This window comes from Molossus molossus, unplaced genomic scaffold (assembly GCF_014108415.1).
Source record: "Molossus molossus isolate mMolMol1 unplaced genomic scaffold, mMolMol1.p scaffold_m16_p_1, whole genome shotgun sequence".
NCBI lineage: Eukaryota > Metazoa > Chordata > Mammalia > Chiroptera > Molossidae > Molossus > Molossus molossus.
In genome coordinates, this window is record NW_023425344.1 from 48,826,564 (window position 1) to 48,847,119 (window position 20,556).

The window sequence follows — 20,556 nt, forward strand, 5'->3', positions numbered from 1 at the left end:
CTGGATCCTGAATCAGGGAAAAAAGAGAACAATGATGGAACTGCTGGTGAAATGTGCATGAAGTCAGTGAAGAAATACAGTAAATCCTCACTTACTGTTATCAATAGAGTCTTGAAAACTGTGGCTTTTAAGCAAAACAGCATTTAAGGAAACCAATTTTACCACAGGCTAATTGATAATAAATAAGATTTAAGTTCCTATGGCATATTTCTGATCACAAAAGTCAAATCCCCAAACTTCTAAATTAAGTCCCAAAACACTTCTACTAGTAAACCTTGATAAATGTGAGCTCTACATACATTTAATAAAAACAAAGATTAATAAAAACAAAGATTATTCTTTCATAACTCGCTTATTCCAGTTCAGGGCCGAGGGTGGTTGGAGCCTATCATGGACATTCAGGCCACAAGATGAAAACCAATCCTGGTCAAAATGCCCTGCCCTTCTGTCACAGGGGGACCTCACAAATACCCACACTCACTCAGATTGGAACAATTTAGACATGCCAATTCACCTAATGTGTGCATCTTTAAGATGTCAGAGGAAACTAGAGCACCTGGAGAAAACCAATGCAGACATGAGGAGAACATGCTAACTCCACACAGACAATAGCCCTAATGGAGAATCAATTTTTTTTTCTCATAAACATTACAACAAAACAATATTACACAAGGACCCGCTGTACTAGTGTTATATTAATGCTGATTTCCTGACTTGGATATTTGAAGGGTAATTCCGTTCTTGTCTTGCATTATGTCTACATATACTCACACATAACATGCCTGCAACTTGCTCTCAAAAGTTCAGAAGAGGTCAATGACAATTAATATGTATGACCATATGTGTAAGGAAGACAGGGAAGAAGAAGAAAAAAATGCTGTAAAATGCTGAAAACTGTAGAATCTAAATGAAGGGAATATGGGATTTCTAGATAAGTTTACAATTACTTCATTAAAAAAAAGGCAACACGGCCCTTGCCAGTTTTGCTCAGCTGTTAAGAGAGTTGGCCCGCAGTCCAGAGAGACCCGGGTTCGGTTCCCGCTAAGGGCACGTACCTCGGTTGCAGTTTGTCCTCAGCCCTGGCTAGGGTTGTGTGGGAGGCAGCCCTTTCATGGAATCGTGTGTCCCTTTCATGTCGATGTTTCTCTCTCTCTCTCTTTCTTCCTCTCTCTCCCTCCCACTCTATCTGAGCAAAAATGAAAAATTGTCCTCAGGTGAGGATAAAAAAAAAAAAAAGCAACACAGACACACTTCCTGAATTTCAAAGATTAAAGAATCCTAATAATCATGGAGATGAAAGAAAACAAGTTATCTACAAAGGAAGAAAGAAACAGGCTGCTTTCAAATTTCTACTCAAAGGCATTAACTATGATGAGGCAAAAGAGAAACAGCCGATAGTTTAAAGGATAAAAGATTATGAGTCAATTTTATTTATACTACTCGACTAGTTGTTCATTGTGTTAAAAAAAATTCCTGAGTTCTTCCTAGCATATGTGAGAATATCTACCAACTTTACAAAGAAATAACCAGCATGTTTTGAGAATAAGTATAAATGTGTTAAACATTAAAGAAAAAAATACTGACAAAGCAAGTTAAAAAAAAAAATTCAATCATGTGCTATTTCTAAGCCAGTTTGTTTTAGTTCTCTAAGAAAGTTTAAGTAAAAGAATGAACAAAAATATAAGAAACAACAAACCAAAGAAAGCAAGGATCACAATATTAATATCAGACAAAACAGATTATGAGGTAAAAGCATTGTAAGAGGACCAAGAAGATAAATTTGGCCAAAGCATATACATTCCATATAAAGGTGTACATGCTGAATAACAGCAATGAAACATGTATAGCAAATGCTGCAGTAAATACATGGAGAAAGAAACAGACCATTGCAGACTGTGGCAGATCTTGACAGACTTTACAAATAGAATATAAGTACACAAAGGTTCGGAATAATGTAAAATGTAACACATCCAAATTTAAGAGCCTATTCTTTTTCTGAAATCTGATCCTTCCCTAGTAGTCTCTAAATCAAGCAATGAAATCACCATTCTTTCAGGTGCTCAGGTCAAAAACCTTAACATAATCCCTGATACCTCTCTTTCTCTTTTCCTCCAAATCCCATCCATCAGGAAATCCTGTTGACTCTACCTTCAAAAATACCTATAATCCTACTACTGCTCTCCACCTTTCCACTGCTACCACTCTACAGTCCAAGCCACCACATCTCAGTGGGAGTACTAATGTCTCACCAACTGATCTCACTGCTTCCAACCTTACACCAACCCTCTCAAACTCATCAGTCCATTTTACAGATAAAGAAGCTGAAGCTTCAGATAAGAACACTGAAATTTCTTACTCAAGAAAACATAGCTAATAAATGGTAGAACCAGATTCTTTTGACTAATTTACTCCTAAATAAATACTAGGTCAAAGAAAAATCACTAAAATATAGAGTATAATAAAATAAGAAACTATTTTTTAAAAACACCTACAAAATTAAGCCAAAACTATACTCAGGAAAATTCAGTTTTTTCTTTATCAAATAAAAAGTAGAAAAATAAATATGGAAAGCATTCAACTTAGGAGAAAAATAACAAAATAAATCTAAACACAGGGAGAGAAAAAATTTTTAAAGAAAAAGGATTTAGTGAATTAAGAAAAAAAAACAGTGTAACAGATTATATTCTAAGCACACATTCTTTAGAGGCATAAAAACTTTATAAAACTCTTCATTAGGAGGCATTTTAAAATCTTCATTATGGAACATTTCAAACATATTCAAAATAAAGAAAGTAGTATAATGAACCTGATATACCCCTCATTAGCTCCAGAAATAATCAAACCTTGCTTCATTTATACACCCTTATCAACCTAACATTTTTAAATAATGAAGTAGATATCTTAAGTGTCAATTGCTTCATTATGTCCTACTTCAAAGAAAGGAAAGACTGTCACTCACCTCTATCATTCTCTGTCTCTTTTATCTCCCTCCCTCTCTAACCTAGATATAAGGTCTCAGAATCTCTAAACATAAAAGGCTCATAAGAGTAAGTACTCAAGCCCTGGACGGTTTGGCTCAGCGGTTAGAGCATCAGCCTGTGGTCCAGAGAGACCTGGGTTTGGTTCCCACTAAGGGCATGTACCTCAGTTGCAGTTTGTCCCCGGCCCTGGTTGGTCGTGCGGGTGGCAGCCACTCAATGTGTCCCTTTCACATCGATGTTTCTCTCTCTCTCTTCCTCTCTCTCCCTCCCACTCTATCTGAACAAAAAATGGAAAAATGTCCTCGGGTGAGGATTAAAAAAAAAGAGTAAGTACTCAATACACATTTGCCATTGGTGTTACTTTAAAAAAAACAAAGCACACCCAATTCTATATGCATGATGCCGTAAAAATCAAGACAGTAGAAAATAAACAGTAACTTACCTGAAATTTCCTGAACTTCCTCATCATCTGCATCTGAATTATTCTTTCCAGACATTAAATAATTCTTGAGCCTAAAAGGTCCACTTAAGAAAAAAGAAAAAGCAAATCATAAAAATCTGTACTTTTAGAAAGCATATATCAAATTATCTACCTTAAAGGTTGTTTTTCTTCTAAAACTGACAAAGGTTTCTTTCTTATAAAACCAATAGCAATGTTATAGGTCATCAAGAATATACTTACTTGCTGCATAAAACAAAGAATCTACAATTTAATTCTATAACTGACTGTCAAACAAAATAAATTCTGAATTTTATAGCCTTTTAAAGTAACTCATGGACCACAGTTATAAATTTAACTAATATCAAATATTCTTCAATAAAAATCAAATTATAAGAAATAAAATTAGATATAAATCAGATTAATATTTTTTTAAAAACTGCTACCGAAAAATGAAATTTAAAATATAGTCTAGAAATTATTCAGAGATGATCTAGCTTATCTCAGTTCTAGATCCCTTTCCTCCTGTTATGAGCCTATTATAGAACTAGTAGTCAAACCCACCAAATAGTAAAAAAATCTTAGCCATCCCTTAAGCCTGAGAATTTGCTATAACTTACCACTCGTTCAAAAAGGGTATATAACTTTAGATATTAGAAGAGTAGTTCACTGGTTTGTTCATTGAGTGTGCCATATCTAATAATTCCACAAATTCTTATATATTCTTATAAATTCTTATATATTCCTCCTTTCAAGAGGCAGGGCTTAATTCTCCTCTCCTTGAATATGGTTTGGACTTAGTGCCTTGTTTCTAACAAACAGAATAAACTGAAAATGACAGTGTGCAACTTCAGAGACATTAAAAGGCACTCTGACCTCCATTACAGTCATACTTTCTCTTAGCTCACTTGCTTTGTGAGGAGCTAGCTGCCATATTAAACAGCCCTATGGAGAGGACCAAATTACAAGAAACTGAGGCCTCCAGGTAACAGTCATGTGAGGAAGCCACCCTGTAAGTAAATCTCCCGGTTCCAGGAAAGTACTCAAAGGACTGCACATCAAACAGACATCTTGAATGCAGAATCCCTAAACCAGAAATAGCCAGCTAGCCTCTCCCAGATTTCTGACCCACAGAAACCATGAAACAATAAATGTTTGCAAGCTACTATTAACCTTTGAGATAATTTGTTACACTGCAATGAGTAACATAGTGAGTAAAACCTATGATCCTTAGAACATATGCATACCTTCCTTCCAAATCTAAAGTTTTAGGCTCTCCAGAATCAGAGTCAGACTCTGCAGGTGTCTTACATGAATGTTCACTGTTCTGAGGCTTTGGATGAACATTGTCTGCAGTCATAATACTATCTTCAGCTTTGGGACTTCCTGTAACTCTAAAAAAATGAAGTTTGTAACTTTACATTTCTTCATAAAGTATTTCTTCCAGAAACAACACACAGGTGGGTAGACAATATAATATTGTTAACAACAGCTAACTCTGTTCAGGTTCTAGGACATACAACTGTCCAAGAAGGAAATTTGATTCTAGAACCTACCAAGAGATTTCTAATTTGAGAAATGACACATACCTGGCCTAACATGGAAATGACAGGACAACACTTGAAGACATTATCTATAGGCAGTTTACAATGTATATATTATATAGTTAATCTATCACAGTTTTTTAGAAAATCCTACTGAGGAATAGTAGGGTGTTCAAAGGGATCCAGTCTCATCTCTTTGGTAGCTACCAGCTAATTAGTTTATCCCCAATACATGCAAACAAGATATACTATTCCTAGATTGCATAATTTTTTTTCAACTCCCTTACAAGTGGTAGTTTTTTCTGGGTTTTTTTAATATTTAGATTGATTTTGAGAGAGAGAGAAAGGGAGAGGGAGAGAGAGATAGAAACAAAAATGAGTTAGAAACATGAATCAGTTGCCTCCTGCACACCCTCCACTGGGGATCAAGCCTGCAACCCAGGCATGTGCCCTGACTGGGAATGGAACCAGCAACCTCTTTGTGCATGGGTTGACATCAACCATTGAGCCACACCAGCCAGGCTCTCTTTCAAGTCTTATACTTTAATTTTATTCTTGACTCTGTTTATCAGCTGGCTCTTATCATATGTGAGAAAACAATTTGCATGCAACATAACTAAAGAGCATGCAAACTCCTGAGTATTTTTTGATAGTTTATTTTTAGAGGTTATACTATCCCTGAGGGTCCTACCATCACATTCAAAAGAAATAAAAGGAATTGTAAGAAAATACTATGAACAATTATATGCCAACAAATTAGATAATCTAAGTATAATAGACAAATTCTTAGAAACATACAAATCACAAGAACTGATTCAAGAAGAAAAAAACAATCTCAAAAGACCTATAACAAGAGAACCAATCATTAATCACAAAACTATCTAGAAAAAGAAGCCCCAGCCCAGAGGGCTTCACTGCTGAATTCTACCAACATTGAAAGAATACAAATACTTCAATACAAAAACTCTTAAAAATTGAAGAGTATTTTCCAAAGCAGTTTATGAAGCCAGTAGTATCCTGATACTAAAACTAGACAAAGACATCACAAGACAACTACAGATCAAAAAGAAGAAAGAAAAAAAATCCACAATATACCAGCAAACCAAATCTAGCAACATATAAATAGAATTATACATCATGACTAAATGGGGTTTATATCAGGGATGAAGTTTGGTTTAATATCCAAAAACCAATTAATATAGTACATCATATCAGTAACAAAATCACATAATCACCTCAACAGATGCAAAAAATGTATTTTAGAACTCCAAAAACTTTAAATGATAAAAACACTCAACAAACCAGTAATAGAAGGAACTCCCTCAACCTGATAAAGGGCATCCCAAAAATAATCCACAGCTACCAGCATACCAAATTGTGAAAGACTAGATGCTTTCCCCCTAAGATTGGGAACAAGACAAGGAAGTCTGGTATTGCCACTGCTATTAAACATTGTACTGAAGATTTTAGCCAGGGCAATTAGACAAGAAAAAGATATAAAAAGCATTCGGTCTGGCTGGTGTGGCTCAGTGGTCGAGCATTGACCCATGCACCAAGAAGTCACCAGTTCGATTCCCGTTCAGGGCACATGCCCAGGTTGTGGGCCTAATCCCCAGTGGGTGGCATGCAGGAGGCGGCCAGTTCTCTCTCATCAATGTTTCTATCTCTCTCTCCCTCTCTAAAATCAATAAATAAAAAATAAAAATTTTAAATTAAAAAAAAGCATTCATATTAGAAAGGAATAAGTATAACTATCTCTATTCACAAATGACATGATATTACACTTACAAAATCCTATGAAATCCACTGGAAAACTATCAGAACTAATAAATCAATTTAACATGGTTGTAGGATACAGATCAATATACAAAAATCAACTGTATTTCTATACAGTTGCAATGAACAATCCAAAAATAATATTTAAAAAACAGTATCATTCAAAATAGCATCAAAAGGAATAAAATACTCAGAAATACATTTTTTAAAGGAGTTCAAACTTAAGCTCTGAAAACAGTGTCAAGATAAATTAAAGACCTAAATAAATGGAAAAACACCCCATGTTCACGGATCAATACTTATTGTTAAGATGGCAATATTCCCCAAATTGATAAATAGATTCAATGCAATCCCTATCAGAATCCCAATTGACATCTTGGTAGAAATAGACATACTGATTCTGAAATTTATATGAAATTGCCAAATCAATCCTAAAAAGGAAAAAAAAAAGAGGACTCACACTTTTGACATGAGAGAGACACATCGATTGGTTGCCTCCTGCACAACCCTGACCAGGGCCAGGGACCAAACCGCAACCAAATCGAACCGATGACTCTTTGGTCCGCAGGCTGACCCTCTAACCGCTGAGCCAAACCAGCCAGGGTTAAGATCAGTTTTTGAACAGCTTGTCAACAATAAAGAACAAAAGCATTATAGAAGATAGATCTCTTAATATATCTTTTAGGCACCTCTGTCATGCTTTAAACCATTTTTTTTAATCCTCACCCAAGGACACTTTTCCTTTTTTTGTTCAGATAGAGTGGGAGGGAGAGAGAGAGAGAGAGAAACATTGACGTGAAAGGGACACATCGAGTGTCTGACACCCGCACAACCCAACCAGGGCCGGGGACAAACTGCAACTGAGGTACGTGGCCTTAGCAGGAACCGAACCCAGGTCTCTCTGGACCGCAGGCCCACACTCTAACCGCTGAGCCAAACCGGCCAGGGTGCTTTAAACCATTTTTAACACAAGCTCCTCACTTCTAAAAGAGCTCATTGTTACTGATGCCTGTTTTAAATATCATCACTATGAAAAAAACTATAATAATTTGCTTGCCTTTAGGCACCTATGACATATTCCTATTTTAATGTAATAAGCAAGTTTTCTCTAACAACTTTTTGTTTTGTTTTCTGCCTTTCCTAAGTATAGGACAGTAAAACTGTAAATAGGCCTTTTATATCTAAATTATCTTCATGTTTTCCATGAGAACCACTTTGTAACCATAAAGATTTATCTTTTAACCTTATGAAAGGTAAAATACCAAATCAATTACATATATTTGCTCTTCCATTCATATTAAATAGCTTAATGACTGTACAGCCTGACTAAACAAAAGTCTCAAAGATATTTCTATGAATCCAGGTACCTATTAGGCTTTCTTAAGCAGACATTGTAGCAACTATCAACTTTAAATATTTTAATCTCACTGTATAAAAGATTTGTTTTAGGGATATGAGCTCAAATTTAGAAATTCAACCTAAGTCAAATTTTTAGCTCAACATTTCTCTCAACACATAAGTAAGGAAGGCTTATCTGCTTTATTTAATAAAACATCAATTTATTTTATTACTAATACATTCAAGTAAATAAAAACAATGAGACTACTAGTCTGAAGACTTAGATATCCAATGAAATACTAATCTTTATGGACCTTCCTCATGTGTAAAAATTAGGCTAATAGCCCTGGCCTGTTTGGTTCAGCAGTTAGAGCATCAGCCCACGGTCCAGAGAGACCTGGGTTCAATTCCCGCTAAGGGCGCGTACCTTGGTTGCAGTTTGTCCCCGGCCCCAGTTGGGGTTGTGCGGGAGGCAGCCACTCGATGTGTCCCTTTCATGTCAATGTTTCTCTCTCTCCCTCTCTTCCTCTCTCCCCCTCTCTTCCTCTCTCTCCCTCCCACTCTATCTGAAAAAAAAAAAGGAAAAATGTCCTCGGGTGAGGATAAAAATAATAATAATAATAAAATAATAAAAAAATTAGGCTAATACCCGTCCTATCCACCTATCAAGAGTCTTATGGAAATTAACTAAGAAATAAGCTGATATAAATATGAAAATCTGATATAAAACAGAGGGCATTAAAAATCAGTGTGGGAAAAAGCACTACTTAATAACTTATTAGACAACTGATCTACATGGAGAAAAAAAAAACTTAGATTTCTTATTCCACATCAAATACAAAAATAAAATACAGATGGTTTAAATAAATAAATGTAAAAAGGCAAGTTAAAGTTAGTTTTTATTGATCTGAGAGAGAGGAAGGGAGACAGAGGGAGGGGGAAAGAGAGAAACATCAGTGTGAGAAAGAAACATCCATCTGTTGCCTTCTGTATGCACTCCAACCAGGGATCGAACCCGAAATCTGGGTATGTGCCCTGACCAGGAATCGAACCAGCGACCTTCAGTGTGAGGGACAATGCTCAACCAACTGAGCCACACTGGCCAGGGCATAAACTAGAGGTTTTAGAAGTATAGAAAATAGATCTTTATGACCTTAGAGTCAATAAAACAACTGTTTAAAACATTAAAAGGATGATAAATTCAACATTAAAATTGTATCAGCTGTCTGAAAGACACTACAGACATCCTTCAAAAGTAAAAAGGCAGGACACTGACTCAAAGATGATGTTTATAATACATGTGACCCATTAAGGACTAGAAGTCTAAGTATATAATGTTCCTAAAAATCAATGCTAAAAAAAAAAAGGAAAAATGAGCAAAAGGTATTAACAAGCAATTTACAAAGAGGCCATCTATTTAAAAATGGGCAAGAAACAAATGAAAAAATGTTTAACTGTTTAATCTCAATAATAATTAGGGAAACAAGTTAAATCCAGAAATACACCCCATTAGATTGACAAATAGAGTTGACCCTTAAACAACAAGGATTTGAACTGCACTGGTTTACTCACACACAAAATTTTTTTTCAATAAATACATTTAGTACTCTAAATGATTTTTTCTTCCTTATGATTTTCTTAATAACATTTTATTTCCCCTAGCTTACTTTATTGTAAGAATACAGTAAATACTATATATAACATATAAAATGTGATAAATGATTACTGGTATTTATGCTTTCAGTAAAGCTCCCAGTCAACAGTAAACAATTAAGTTTTTGAGGCGTAAAGTCAAAACACTAATTTTCAACTGCACTGGGGGTTGGCATCCCTCTCTGATGTCGTTCAAGGGTCAAGTGTAATCACAATTCTAACACCAACACATATTAGAACATGGAGCAATGAGAATTCTTCACATTGCTGTGGGACTGTAAAATGGCTCAACCTACTTGGAGAGCATTTAGGCAAGTTATACATATACATATCCTAAAATCTAGCAATTCTACTTCTAGGAGATATAATACTATAAGAAATCTCTTGTACATGTACACAAGGAAACATATATAAAATGGCCACTGAAAACTTGTTTTTAATAGTGAAAAATAAGAAAACCTTATCAAGAGACTAGATTAATATATTTTCATCATATACTCATATAAAATGAAACTATAAATTCAGCCAGCCACTTGTTTTTTTAAGTCCCAAGAGCTAAGAATAATTTTTACATTTTTAAAAAGTTACATTTTAAATGGTTATTTCAGTATCTACATAATAGACCTGATTTTGTCTCTTGGACTGCAAAGCCTAAAATATATACTATTATCTGGCCCTTTAAGGAAAGTTTGCCAACCTCCACTATAATGGAATAAAAATAAATCATTTATCAATATGAATAATCTCAAAAGTATATAATAAACAATGGAAAAAACAAGACAGAGCAGGATATATATAATCTGAAACCATTTTTACAAAGTTTTAAAACAATACAGCATCTATTATATAAACATGCACATGTAGGAAAAGTATAAAAACATCCATAATAATGATACCTACCAAATTCTGTGTAGTGGCTACCTCTAACAAGGGAGAAAAAATAATGGGCTTGGCAAAAGTACATGTGAGATTTCAATGGTCATAATGATGTTTTATTTCTTAAATGAGATTATGGGAAATAGGGTGTTACTTGTTTTTGTATATCCAAAACATTTTTTTTTCTATATTGATTTTAGAGAGAGAGGAAGGGAGAGGGAAAGAGAGACAGAAACATCGATGAGAGAGAACATCGACTGGCCTACTCTGCATGCCCCATACTGGGGATCAGGTCCACAACCTGGGCCCATGCTCTGACCGAGAATCGAACTGGCAGTCTCTTGGTGCATGGGTCTATGCTCAACCACTGGTAAGGCTACCCGAAATACTTCATTTAAAGAAACTGAGCCCTGGCCGGTTTGGCTCAGCGGTTAGAGCGTCGGCCTGCGGTCCGGAGAGACCCGGGTTCGGTTCCCGCTAGGGGCACGTACTTCGGTTGCAGTTTGTCCCCGGCCCTGGTTGGTCGTGCGGGTAGCAGCCACTCGATGTGTCCCTTTCACATCGATGTTTCTCTCTCTCTCTCTCTTGCTCTCTCTCCCTCCCACTCTATCTGTACAAAAAATGGAAAAATGTCCTCGGGTAAGGATTAAAAAAAAAAAAAAAAAAAGAAACTGAATGACAAAGAAGATATGAGAATGGTGTGAAAAAGATAAATAGCATATGTATGGGACTTGATTATGTACCATAATGACATACACTAATATATTTTAGGGCACTCTATCATATATTTCAGTACATCCCCATCATCTTGCAGTTTCTCCTTCATAATATGTATTACAGCAAACCCTCGATTTTGCAGACCTCGATTTAACTAAGGATTTAATGAACAAAATTTCCAGTTTGTATGTCAGGTTATTTTTTGTTCTTAATTCACTGTTATTTTCAACAAATTTTAGCAAATAGGCCATATGTTGGAAAAAACACTGTAGTAATTTTGCTGACATAAATAAATATTACATATCTACATCTATAGTCTATATATTTAAATCCAAGAGTCATCACTCCTAAACAACGTTCAGGGAATGATTAGCACATGATCACACCACATTGCATGTGGTAACTGATTCTGTTGTCCAGTGGCATGACTTTCTGCAGCAGTTTTAAGAAGTGCTAAAGTTCCGAAGTGCACTAAGCCACACCCCAGCCGTGTGCATTTGTTTACTCGCGGTGACTGGTGAATGCATGCATTTACTAGACCTATTCAGTATAAATTTAAAATTACAGTAATACATATAGAAAACGCTTCTGTGAAATTTATCTTCTCATATATACTTAATTTTAAATATACAAACGTGTCTACCTAAGTAAAAACAGGTAAACTAATTTGCTGATTTTTTAACATACACATATGGAAAAGCTACTTTATCATATATCAGACTTTCAACTTTAACGAACATACCCTCACCCAAATTAACCCGTTATATCGAGGTTTTACTGTATTTGTTCAATAAAAGAATGCTATATCATAAGCAAAAACATAAGAATAGCCAGAACAAAGTAAAAGTAAGAACAAAGGCCAGAAGCTTAGAGTTATGACCTGTTTTAAAAAACAGTACCTTGGCCCTGGCTGGTTTGGCTCAGCAGTTAGAGCATCGGCCCGTGGACCAGAGTCCCAGGTTTGGTTCCCGCTAAGGGCATGCATCTTGGTTGCAGTTCGTCCCCAGCCCCGGTTGAGGTTGTGCAGTGGCAACCAGTTGATGTGTCTCTCTCATATCGATGTTTCTCTCTCTCCTCCTCCCTCTCTCCCTCCCTCTGTATCTGAAGATAAATGCAAAATTGTCCTCAGGTGAGGATAAAAAAACAAAACAAAACAGTGCTTATAAGGATGCTCAATGACCTAAGTGAGATCTTCAATGAGCTTAGCGAGGACCTTAAGAGCATAAAAAAGGACCAGTCAAAAATGAATGAGGCACTAACTGAAATAAAGAAAAATTTACAAAGATTCTATAGTAGAGTAGGTAAAGCCAAGAAGCAACGCATTGATTTGGAATATAAGGAAGCAAAAACACCCAACCAGAAAAGAAAAAAGAAAAAAGAATCCAAAAAAAAATAGTACCTTGGCCCTGTCCAGTTTGGCTCAGCAGTTAGAGCATTGGCCTGTGGACCAGAGAGTCACAGGTTCGATTCTGATCAAGGGCATGTACCTCAGTTGCAGTTCGGTCCGGCCCGGGTTGGGGTCATGCAGGAGGCAACCAATCGATGTGTCTCTCTCACATCGATGTTTCTTTCTCTCCCCTCCACCCCCACTCTATCTGAAGATAAATGGAAGAATATCCTAGGGTGAAGCCTTAAAAATAAAGTACCTTGAAAATTAAAAAAAAGAACAATACTTAACTCTCTAAGTTGTTAGGACTGATAAGAATTCATTGAAAGCACCTAGCAGGTACTTGGTACATGATAAGCACTCAAAATACATTGACTTTTATCATCCTAAGAGAAGTATGATGTATTCCTAATTATGAACATCACATTCACTCCATTTAAAAGGAAGCAAATTAGCCCTGGCCGGTTTGGCTCAGCAGTTAGAGCATCGGCCTGCGGTCCAGAGAGACCCGAGTTCAGTTCCCGCTAAGGGCACGTACCTCAGTTGCAGTTTGTCCCTGGCCCTGGTTGGCTGTGCAGGTGGCAACAACTCGATGTGTCCCTTTCACGTCGATGTTTCTCTCTCTCTCTGTTCCTCTCTCTCCCTCCCACTCTACCTGAACAAAAAATGGAAAAATGTCCTCGGGTGAGGATGATGAAAAAAAATTAAAAATAAAAATAAATAAATAAATAAATAAATAAATAAATAAATAAATAAATAAAAGGAAGCAAATTAAACTGTATACTTAAAAATGATTAAGATGATAAATTTTATGTGTTTTTACCACAATTGAAAAAAAAAAAAAGGAAGCAACTCTCAGACGATACCACTTACCTTATTAAATGTATCATTCATCTCCCATATGCCATACATTAATCTCCATTTTAATATAAGCAAACAAATTCAGAGTACTAATTTGCCTGGGGTGTCACCCAGCTAATGGCAGAGACTGGCTACCAGGTCTGTCAGGCTGCAGAGCCCTTTAAGCTAAAACTGCTTCTCTATAAATGATCAAACAACATAGACAAACTATTAAATGCTGAACAACAAAGATAACTATATTGTAAACATAACAAACATTACCCAGAATGATCAAGATTATTCTTCTTAGCCATGTCTGCCTCCTCACATTCCAAAGACTCATTCGGGGAAGAACCAGAAATTTCATCATGGTCAGTAATTCCTCTAGAATCTTTTACATTTAAAATCTTCTGTGCTCTGGAGCGGCCTGGATTAGCTCTCTTCTGCCCTTTAAATGGAATACTTTTTTTTCCAGTATTCTTAGATGATTGATTTGTTTTTTCAGCAGGTTTTCGCCCACTGCTGTGAGGCACTGACAATTCATTTCTTATTGAAGAACTGCTATAAAAAAGACCTAAAAGAATCCATGATAATTTAAAGTTAACATTTATTCAGATGTTCTGGCTCACTGAAATATTACCATTAATTATATTTACATATAAACACACACACACACACACACACACACACACACACCAATCCCATAGGCTACATTTGTTTTCAAATTTCATAAACTATGCTGTTCTTCCATTTTTTGATCCATGCAAAAAACTTTAAATTTGCCCTGGCCAGTTTGGCTCAGCGGTTAGAGCGTCGGCCTGTGGTCCTGAGAGACCCGGGTTCGGTTCCCACTAAGGGCACGTACCTCGGTTGCAGTTTGTCCCCGGCCCTGGTTGGTCGTGTGGGTGGCAGCCACTCGATGTGTCCCTTTCACATCGATGTTTCTCTCTCTCTCTCTCCCTCCTGCTCTATCTGAACAAAGAATGAAAAAGTGTCCTCGGGTGAGAATTAAAAAAAAAAAAAAAAACTTTAAATTTATCACAAGCTTCCAAAACCACCCTCTCTGGCTCTGCCCACTACTCTTCCAGCCACACTTAATATCCTGGTATTCTCCAAGGTTCAAGCTTCATCTTCTCACTCTATGTACTTTCTTTGAGGGTTCTCTGTACCCATAACTTCAATTACTATCTACATGCTGATATCTTCACCTACCCTTTTCCCCTAAATCTGCCCCCCTGGTTTTCATTCCTATCTTAATGAAAAGTACAACTTTCTACCCCGAAGCAGATACCTAAATCAGAAATCCAAGTCATCCATGACTCTGGCCCCTATCCACAATCAATCCCTAAACCTTCTCTGCTCTTTCTTAATGCCTCTCAGATCTGCTTCTTTCAACCTCTCTTGCTTGTCAATAGCAGGGATCCTCATCATTTCTTATCTGGATTATTAAAACAGCCTCTTAACTAATCTCCTTTTCTATAGTCTTACTTTTCTTCAATCCATTTTTCAAAATGCTTCAAGACATCCCTGGAAAACACAAGTTGGAACAGTACAACCCTGCTTAAAATCTTTTAGTGATTATCTATAGCTTAAGAATTAAGTCCATATATTTTCAATACTAACTTATTTCTATATCTAAAGTGCTTATTTTATTAACCACAAAACTCAACACATCTCTCCAAACAAACAAAAGCCAACAATACTGAACTATTTGCATTTCTCTAAAGCACTGGTTCTTAAGGGTGGTCCCTAAACCAGCAGGATCAGCACTGCCTAGAAATTTATTTGAAATGCAAATTCTCAGGCCTCCTCTCAGAATTACTAAATCAGAATTCAACTAAATCAGAATTCTTAGAGTAGGACCTAGTTTGTGTTTTAGCAAGCACTCCAAATAATTCTGATAAAATAATTTTTTAAAGGTCAACCTCTTGCTCGGCCGTGTGACTCAGAGGTTGAGCATCAATCCATGCACCAGGTCACCGGTTTGATTCTGGGTCAAGGGCACATGCCCAGGCTGTGGGCCTGATCCCCAGTGGGGGACATGCAGGAGGCAGCCACTCGATGTTCTCTCTCATAGATGTTTCTATCTCTCCCTCTCCCTTCCTCTCTCTCTAAAATTTTTTCTCTAAAAAGAAAAAATATTTGAAAATTAAAAAAAGGTTGAACTCTTAGCTTCCAATTTCTGAAATGCTACTTCTGCTTGAAACATTCCATCCTTCCTCCTCACCTCACTTAGCTGACTCCTAATTCATCCTTCAGGAAGCTTTCCCTAATTCCCAAGCCTAAATTTAATAACTCTCTCAATCCTCTGATAATGTTTATCATACATCTAACTGTTTCTTATCTCTCCAGCAGACTGACAATTCCTGAGACTAAGACTGGTCTTTTACCTATCTTTACATTCCCCATGCCTAACCCAGGGGCAGGACTGTGGTAAAATAGGAGCAGCCTAGGATTAAAAAAAAAAAAATCATTTTTCCTCCAGATTTATTGAGATATAAGTGATATATAACACTGTACAAGTTTAAGATGCACAACATAACAATTTGATATATGTGTATATTGTGAAATGATTACCAAAGAGTAGATCTTAAAAGTACTCATTATAAGGAAAAGAAAATTGTTAACTAGGGTGGAAAATTTAACAAGGTGCTCATTCTCAGTCATGCAAATACCTATCCTGAACTCAAACAACCCTGAAACAAAGTGCCTCCTTAAATTTCCCATTTTAAGTTCCTCACTTGCTTCACTCTAGACCTGGCACAACGCCATTCCAGCCTCACAGTGAGCACTCAATGTTTCTTGATAGATATGAAAAAACAACAAGGCCACATGTACTCTATAAGAAGCTGGGCTGCTTGATTAGTGAAATAAGCAAGAGACTGAGAGTCAAGAAATCTGGGTTGTATTGTTTTCCAGTTCTACCACCAAGGTCTATGACCTCAGGGGTAAGTCATGTTGCTTTTCCTGGACTTCAGACTGTTTCTTCTTCCAACAGATGAAGAAGTTTGAACTATATGATCTGTTCCTCCATTCTTGTGACTCCCTGCTTGATCAGAAACCCAACATCTGTTTCAGGACAGCTACATAAGTCTTTTTTGGTAAGTTTCAGAGTTCTAGAGCACTTATCCAAGCTCTATAAGACTTTTTTTTTTTTTGCATTTATCTTCAGTTAGAGCAGGAGGGAGGGAGGGGTGAAGAGAGAGAGAGAATCATCGATGCGAGAGAGACACATCAAGTGGCTGCCACCCACACGACCCCAACCGGGGCGGGGGAGAATCCGAAACTGAGGTACATGCCCTCAGAAGGAATCCAACCCAGAACTCTCTGGTCCACGGGCAAAAGCTCCAACCACTGAGCCAAACTGGCCAGGACTCTATAAGACTTTTATCTGCCCACATATTTACACACTCAGTTACTATAGTTAGTATAGTTTCAGGCAACCTGGGACAGAAAGATGAGTTCTCCAAAGCAGTAACAGCAGTATTTAACATTTTAATTCTAACTATAAGCCATTTAATCCTTATAATGACTTAATGAGATAGAAGTACTGTCAATCATAGGTTACAGAGTGAGAAACTGAACAAAGTAATCTACCCAAAGTAGAGAAATCATAATTTGAACTCACATAACTCCAAAATCCAAAGAAAGCTGCAGCAGAATAAATATTTCTTGCTGCTGTCAATCAAGGATCCAGTGATTCAAAAATTCACAGCAATAAGGCCTCACAGATGCAGCACATTTGTACTAGTCTCTCACTTGTTGATCTAAATGTGCCACTGTCAACAGTATCTGCATATGTAAATGTTACCTTATCATCTATCAATCTTTACATGACTATCTCCTTTAAAATAAAATATTTTTCCAAAACAAAAAGTGTTTCATATGGTACAGAAAAGAACTGGCACTGCAGGCCTAAGAATCTTAACCTTAGAAAGCCCTGCTTGCAAAGTAAGCCCTTGGCTAACATGTCAGAACTTGAATGTCAGAAGGGTTCCCATCACTTCCTAACAGATAAGTATGGGTTAGCATGCCTAAATTATTTGTGCAAAACATACAATTTAAGTGAAATACTTGCTTTCCTTCAGGGAGCCTGAGATTTTAGTACTTGCTAGGCAGATGGTGCCTAGGTGACCACCCCCAAGAAAATCCTACGCACTCAATCTCTAATTTTCTTTCCAATCTCTAATGAACAACATTTCACACATCTGTCACAACTCATTACTGGAGGAATTAAATGCCTCCTGTACCTATCCACTGGGAAAAGACTCTTGAAAGATTGAACTGAATTTCCTTCAGACTTTGCCTATGCACTTTTTCTTTGCTGGTTTTGCTTTGTATCCTTTCCCTGTAAGGAAACTTCAAAATTCCATCATCGCCTTTCCCATTTCACTTTTACCTGATGACCTTGCTTACCATTTCACTGAGAAAACAAATATGATCAGAAGAGTATCTTCCACCATCAACTCTACCAGCCTACTTCCATTTGGCCCCATATACTCTGCCTTTCCTCTTTTAGATGATATACTATCCTTGCTCCTGTCTAGAAATAACCCCTGAACTGTGCACTAGATCACATCTGCACCTTGCCTACTCAAGGACTGTGATCCTGTATTTATCCTCTACCTTCCTACAAGGTCATTTTAAATGAATAAACTGATATAGTTTAAATATTAAAAAGAAAAAGAACCTTCCCTTGACTCCACATTTGTTATGACTCCTCATCTTATTGTCTCTCCTTCCTCACCTCCTACTCTCTCTTGGACTCCACTGCAATTAGGCTTTTGATCTCATCATTCCACAATAACCATTTTTATATAGGTGACCAACCACATCCATGTTGCCAAAACCAGACTGTTCATTTTTAACTCTCATCTAACGCAGACTATCAGCAGTATGTAAAACAGTTCATCACTCAATCCTTAAAATGACTTCCATTACCCTAAATTCTCCTCATTTTCCTCTAATCTCACTAATTGCTTCTTTTCAGTCTCATTTAAAAGATCTTCCTATCCCTTCCTGACTCCTAACACTTAAGTACCCCAGGAATCAATCTTAAGCTTTACTTCTTCACTAGGTATATTACTAGGTGATTTCAAGCAGTCTCAGTTTTAAATATCATTCATATATTGATAACTTCCTAATTATATGTCCTCCTATATCTTTCCCCCTACCTTTAGGCTCATTTATCAGGCTATCTCCTCAACATATCTGTTTTGACATCTAATTGATATATTACAACCTGAAATCTTGATATTCTTCCCAAAGCTGCTTCTCTCACACCTTTCCTCATTTCAGTAAATAACAGAGCTCCATTCTTCTACTTGTTCCAGAAAAAAAAAAAGTCATTCTAGACTCCTCCCTCTTAACTCTTTTTTTTTTTTTTTTTTATCCTCACCCGAGGACATTTTTCCATTTTTTGTACAGATAGAGTGGGAGGGAGAGAGAGGAAGAGATAGAGAGAGAGAAACATCGATGTGAAAGGGACACATCGAGTGGCCGCCACTGCACGACCAACCAGGGCCAGGGACAAACTGCAACCGAAGTACGTGCCCTTAGCGGGAACCGAACCCGGGTCTCTCCGGACCGCAGGCCAATGCTCTAACCGCTGAGCAAAACCGGCCAGGGCTCCTCCCTCCTAACTCTAATCCTTCAGTCGTTCCTGTGAGTTACTTTGTAAAATATGGATCCAATCACCCTTCATTTCTTCCCTCCAACAATCTAACTAGGTTCGTTTCCATTTTTACCCTGGCCAGTTTGCTCTCTACATACCAATAAAAATACAGTTAAACTTCGGTTCTTAAATGTCTCCCATCTCAAAAAACTTGGTTCTTGACCAAGTGGTCCGTGGAAAAAAATGTCTCAGTTGTGGAACAAAACTTCGGTTTTTGACCTGACAAACCCTTCCTGTTGATGCCTCAGCAAGACAAAAAGTGTCTCTCAGGCAACAAAGGAGAGAATGCTTTTGTTGCTGGCTAAATCAATGATTAGCACAATTTTAAAACATTAAGAGGCCATCAAGAATGCTAGTGTCCACAAAAATAAACTCAAAATGGATAAAAGACTTAAATGTGACCCGTGAATCCATAAAAATTCTAGAAGAAAATGTAGGCAACAAAATTTCAGACATCATACACAGCAGAATTTTCACTGATACATCACCTAAGACAACAGAAACAAAAGAAAAAATGAACACATGGGACTACATCAAACTAAAAAGCTTCTGCACAGCAAAAAAAAAAACAATCATCAAAATGGAAAGACAACCCCCTGTATGGGAGAACATCATTGCCAATGATTTATCAGAAAAGGGGTTAATTTCCAATATATATAGAGTGCTCATACAACTCAACAAAAGGAAGACAAAGAACCCAATTAAAAAATGGGAAGAGGGCCCTGGCCGGTTTGGCTCAGCGGTTGGAGCATCGGCCTGCGGTACAGAGAGACCCGGGTTCGGTTCCCGCTAAGGGCATGTACCTCGGTTGCAGTTTGTCCCCAGCCCTGGTTGGTTGTGCGGGTGGCAGCCCCTCGATGCGTCCCTTCACATCGATGTTTCTCTCTCTGTCTCTTCCTCTCTCTCCCTCCCGCTCTATCTGAACAAAAAATGGAAAAATGTCCTCGGGTGAGGATAAAAAAAATAAAAATAAATTAAAAAAAAATGGGAAGAGGAGCTGAATAGACACCTCTCCAAACAGGACATACAAATGGCCAAGAGACATATGAAGAAATGCTCAACATCACTAATCATCAGAGAGATGCAAATTAAAACAACAATGAGGTATCACCTCACACCTGTCAGAATGGCCGCATCAACAAATCATCAAACAACAAGTGTTGGCGAGGGTGTGGAGAAAAGGGGACTCTAGTACACTGCTGGCGGAAATGCAGACTGGTGCAGCCACTATGGAAAACAATATGGTGTTACCTCAAAAAATTAAAAATTGATCTTCCATTTGACCCAGTGATCCCACTTCTAGGAATATACCCTAAGAACACCAATCAGGA

At 37.2% G+C, this 20,556-nt stretch overlaps 1 protein-coding gene across 6 annotated transcripts in view; it reads right to left on the bottom strand.

The window, feature by feature from the left end:
- CENPC (centromere protein C) overlaps window positions 1-20,556 on the bottom strand; it is a 108,142-nt gene that overhangs the window by 60,955 nt on the left and 26,631 nt on the right. For all 6 annotated transcript variants that reach the window (XR_004959960.1, XR_004959959.1, XR_004959958.1 and 3 more), the window contains exons 9-11: window positions 13,834-14,125; window positions 4,668-4,814; window positions 3,424-3,506 (exon numbers count right to left, since the gene is read on the bottom strand). Coding sequence is in view for 3 of the 6 variants with exons in the window: in XM_036264618.1 (XP_036120511.1) it covers window positions 3,424-3,506; window positions 4,668-4,814; window positions 13,834-14,125 (522 nt within the window). In the remaining 3 variants the exon portion in view is untranslated. The remainder of the gene's footprint in view (window positions 1-3,423; window positions 3,507-4,667; window positions 4,815-13,833; window positions 14,126-20,556) is intronic.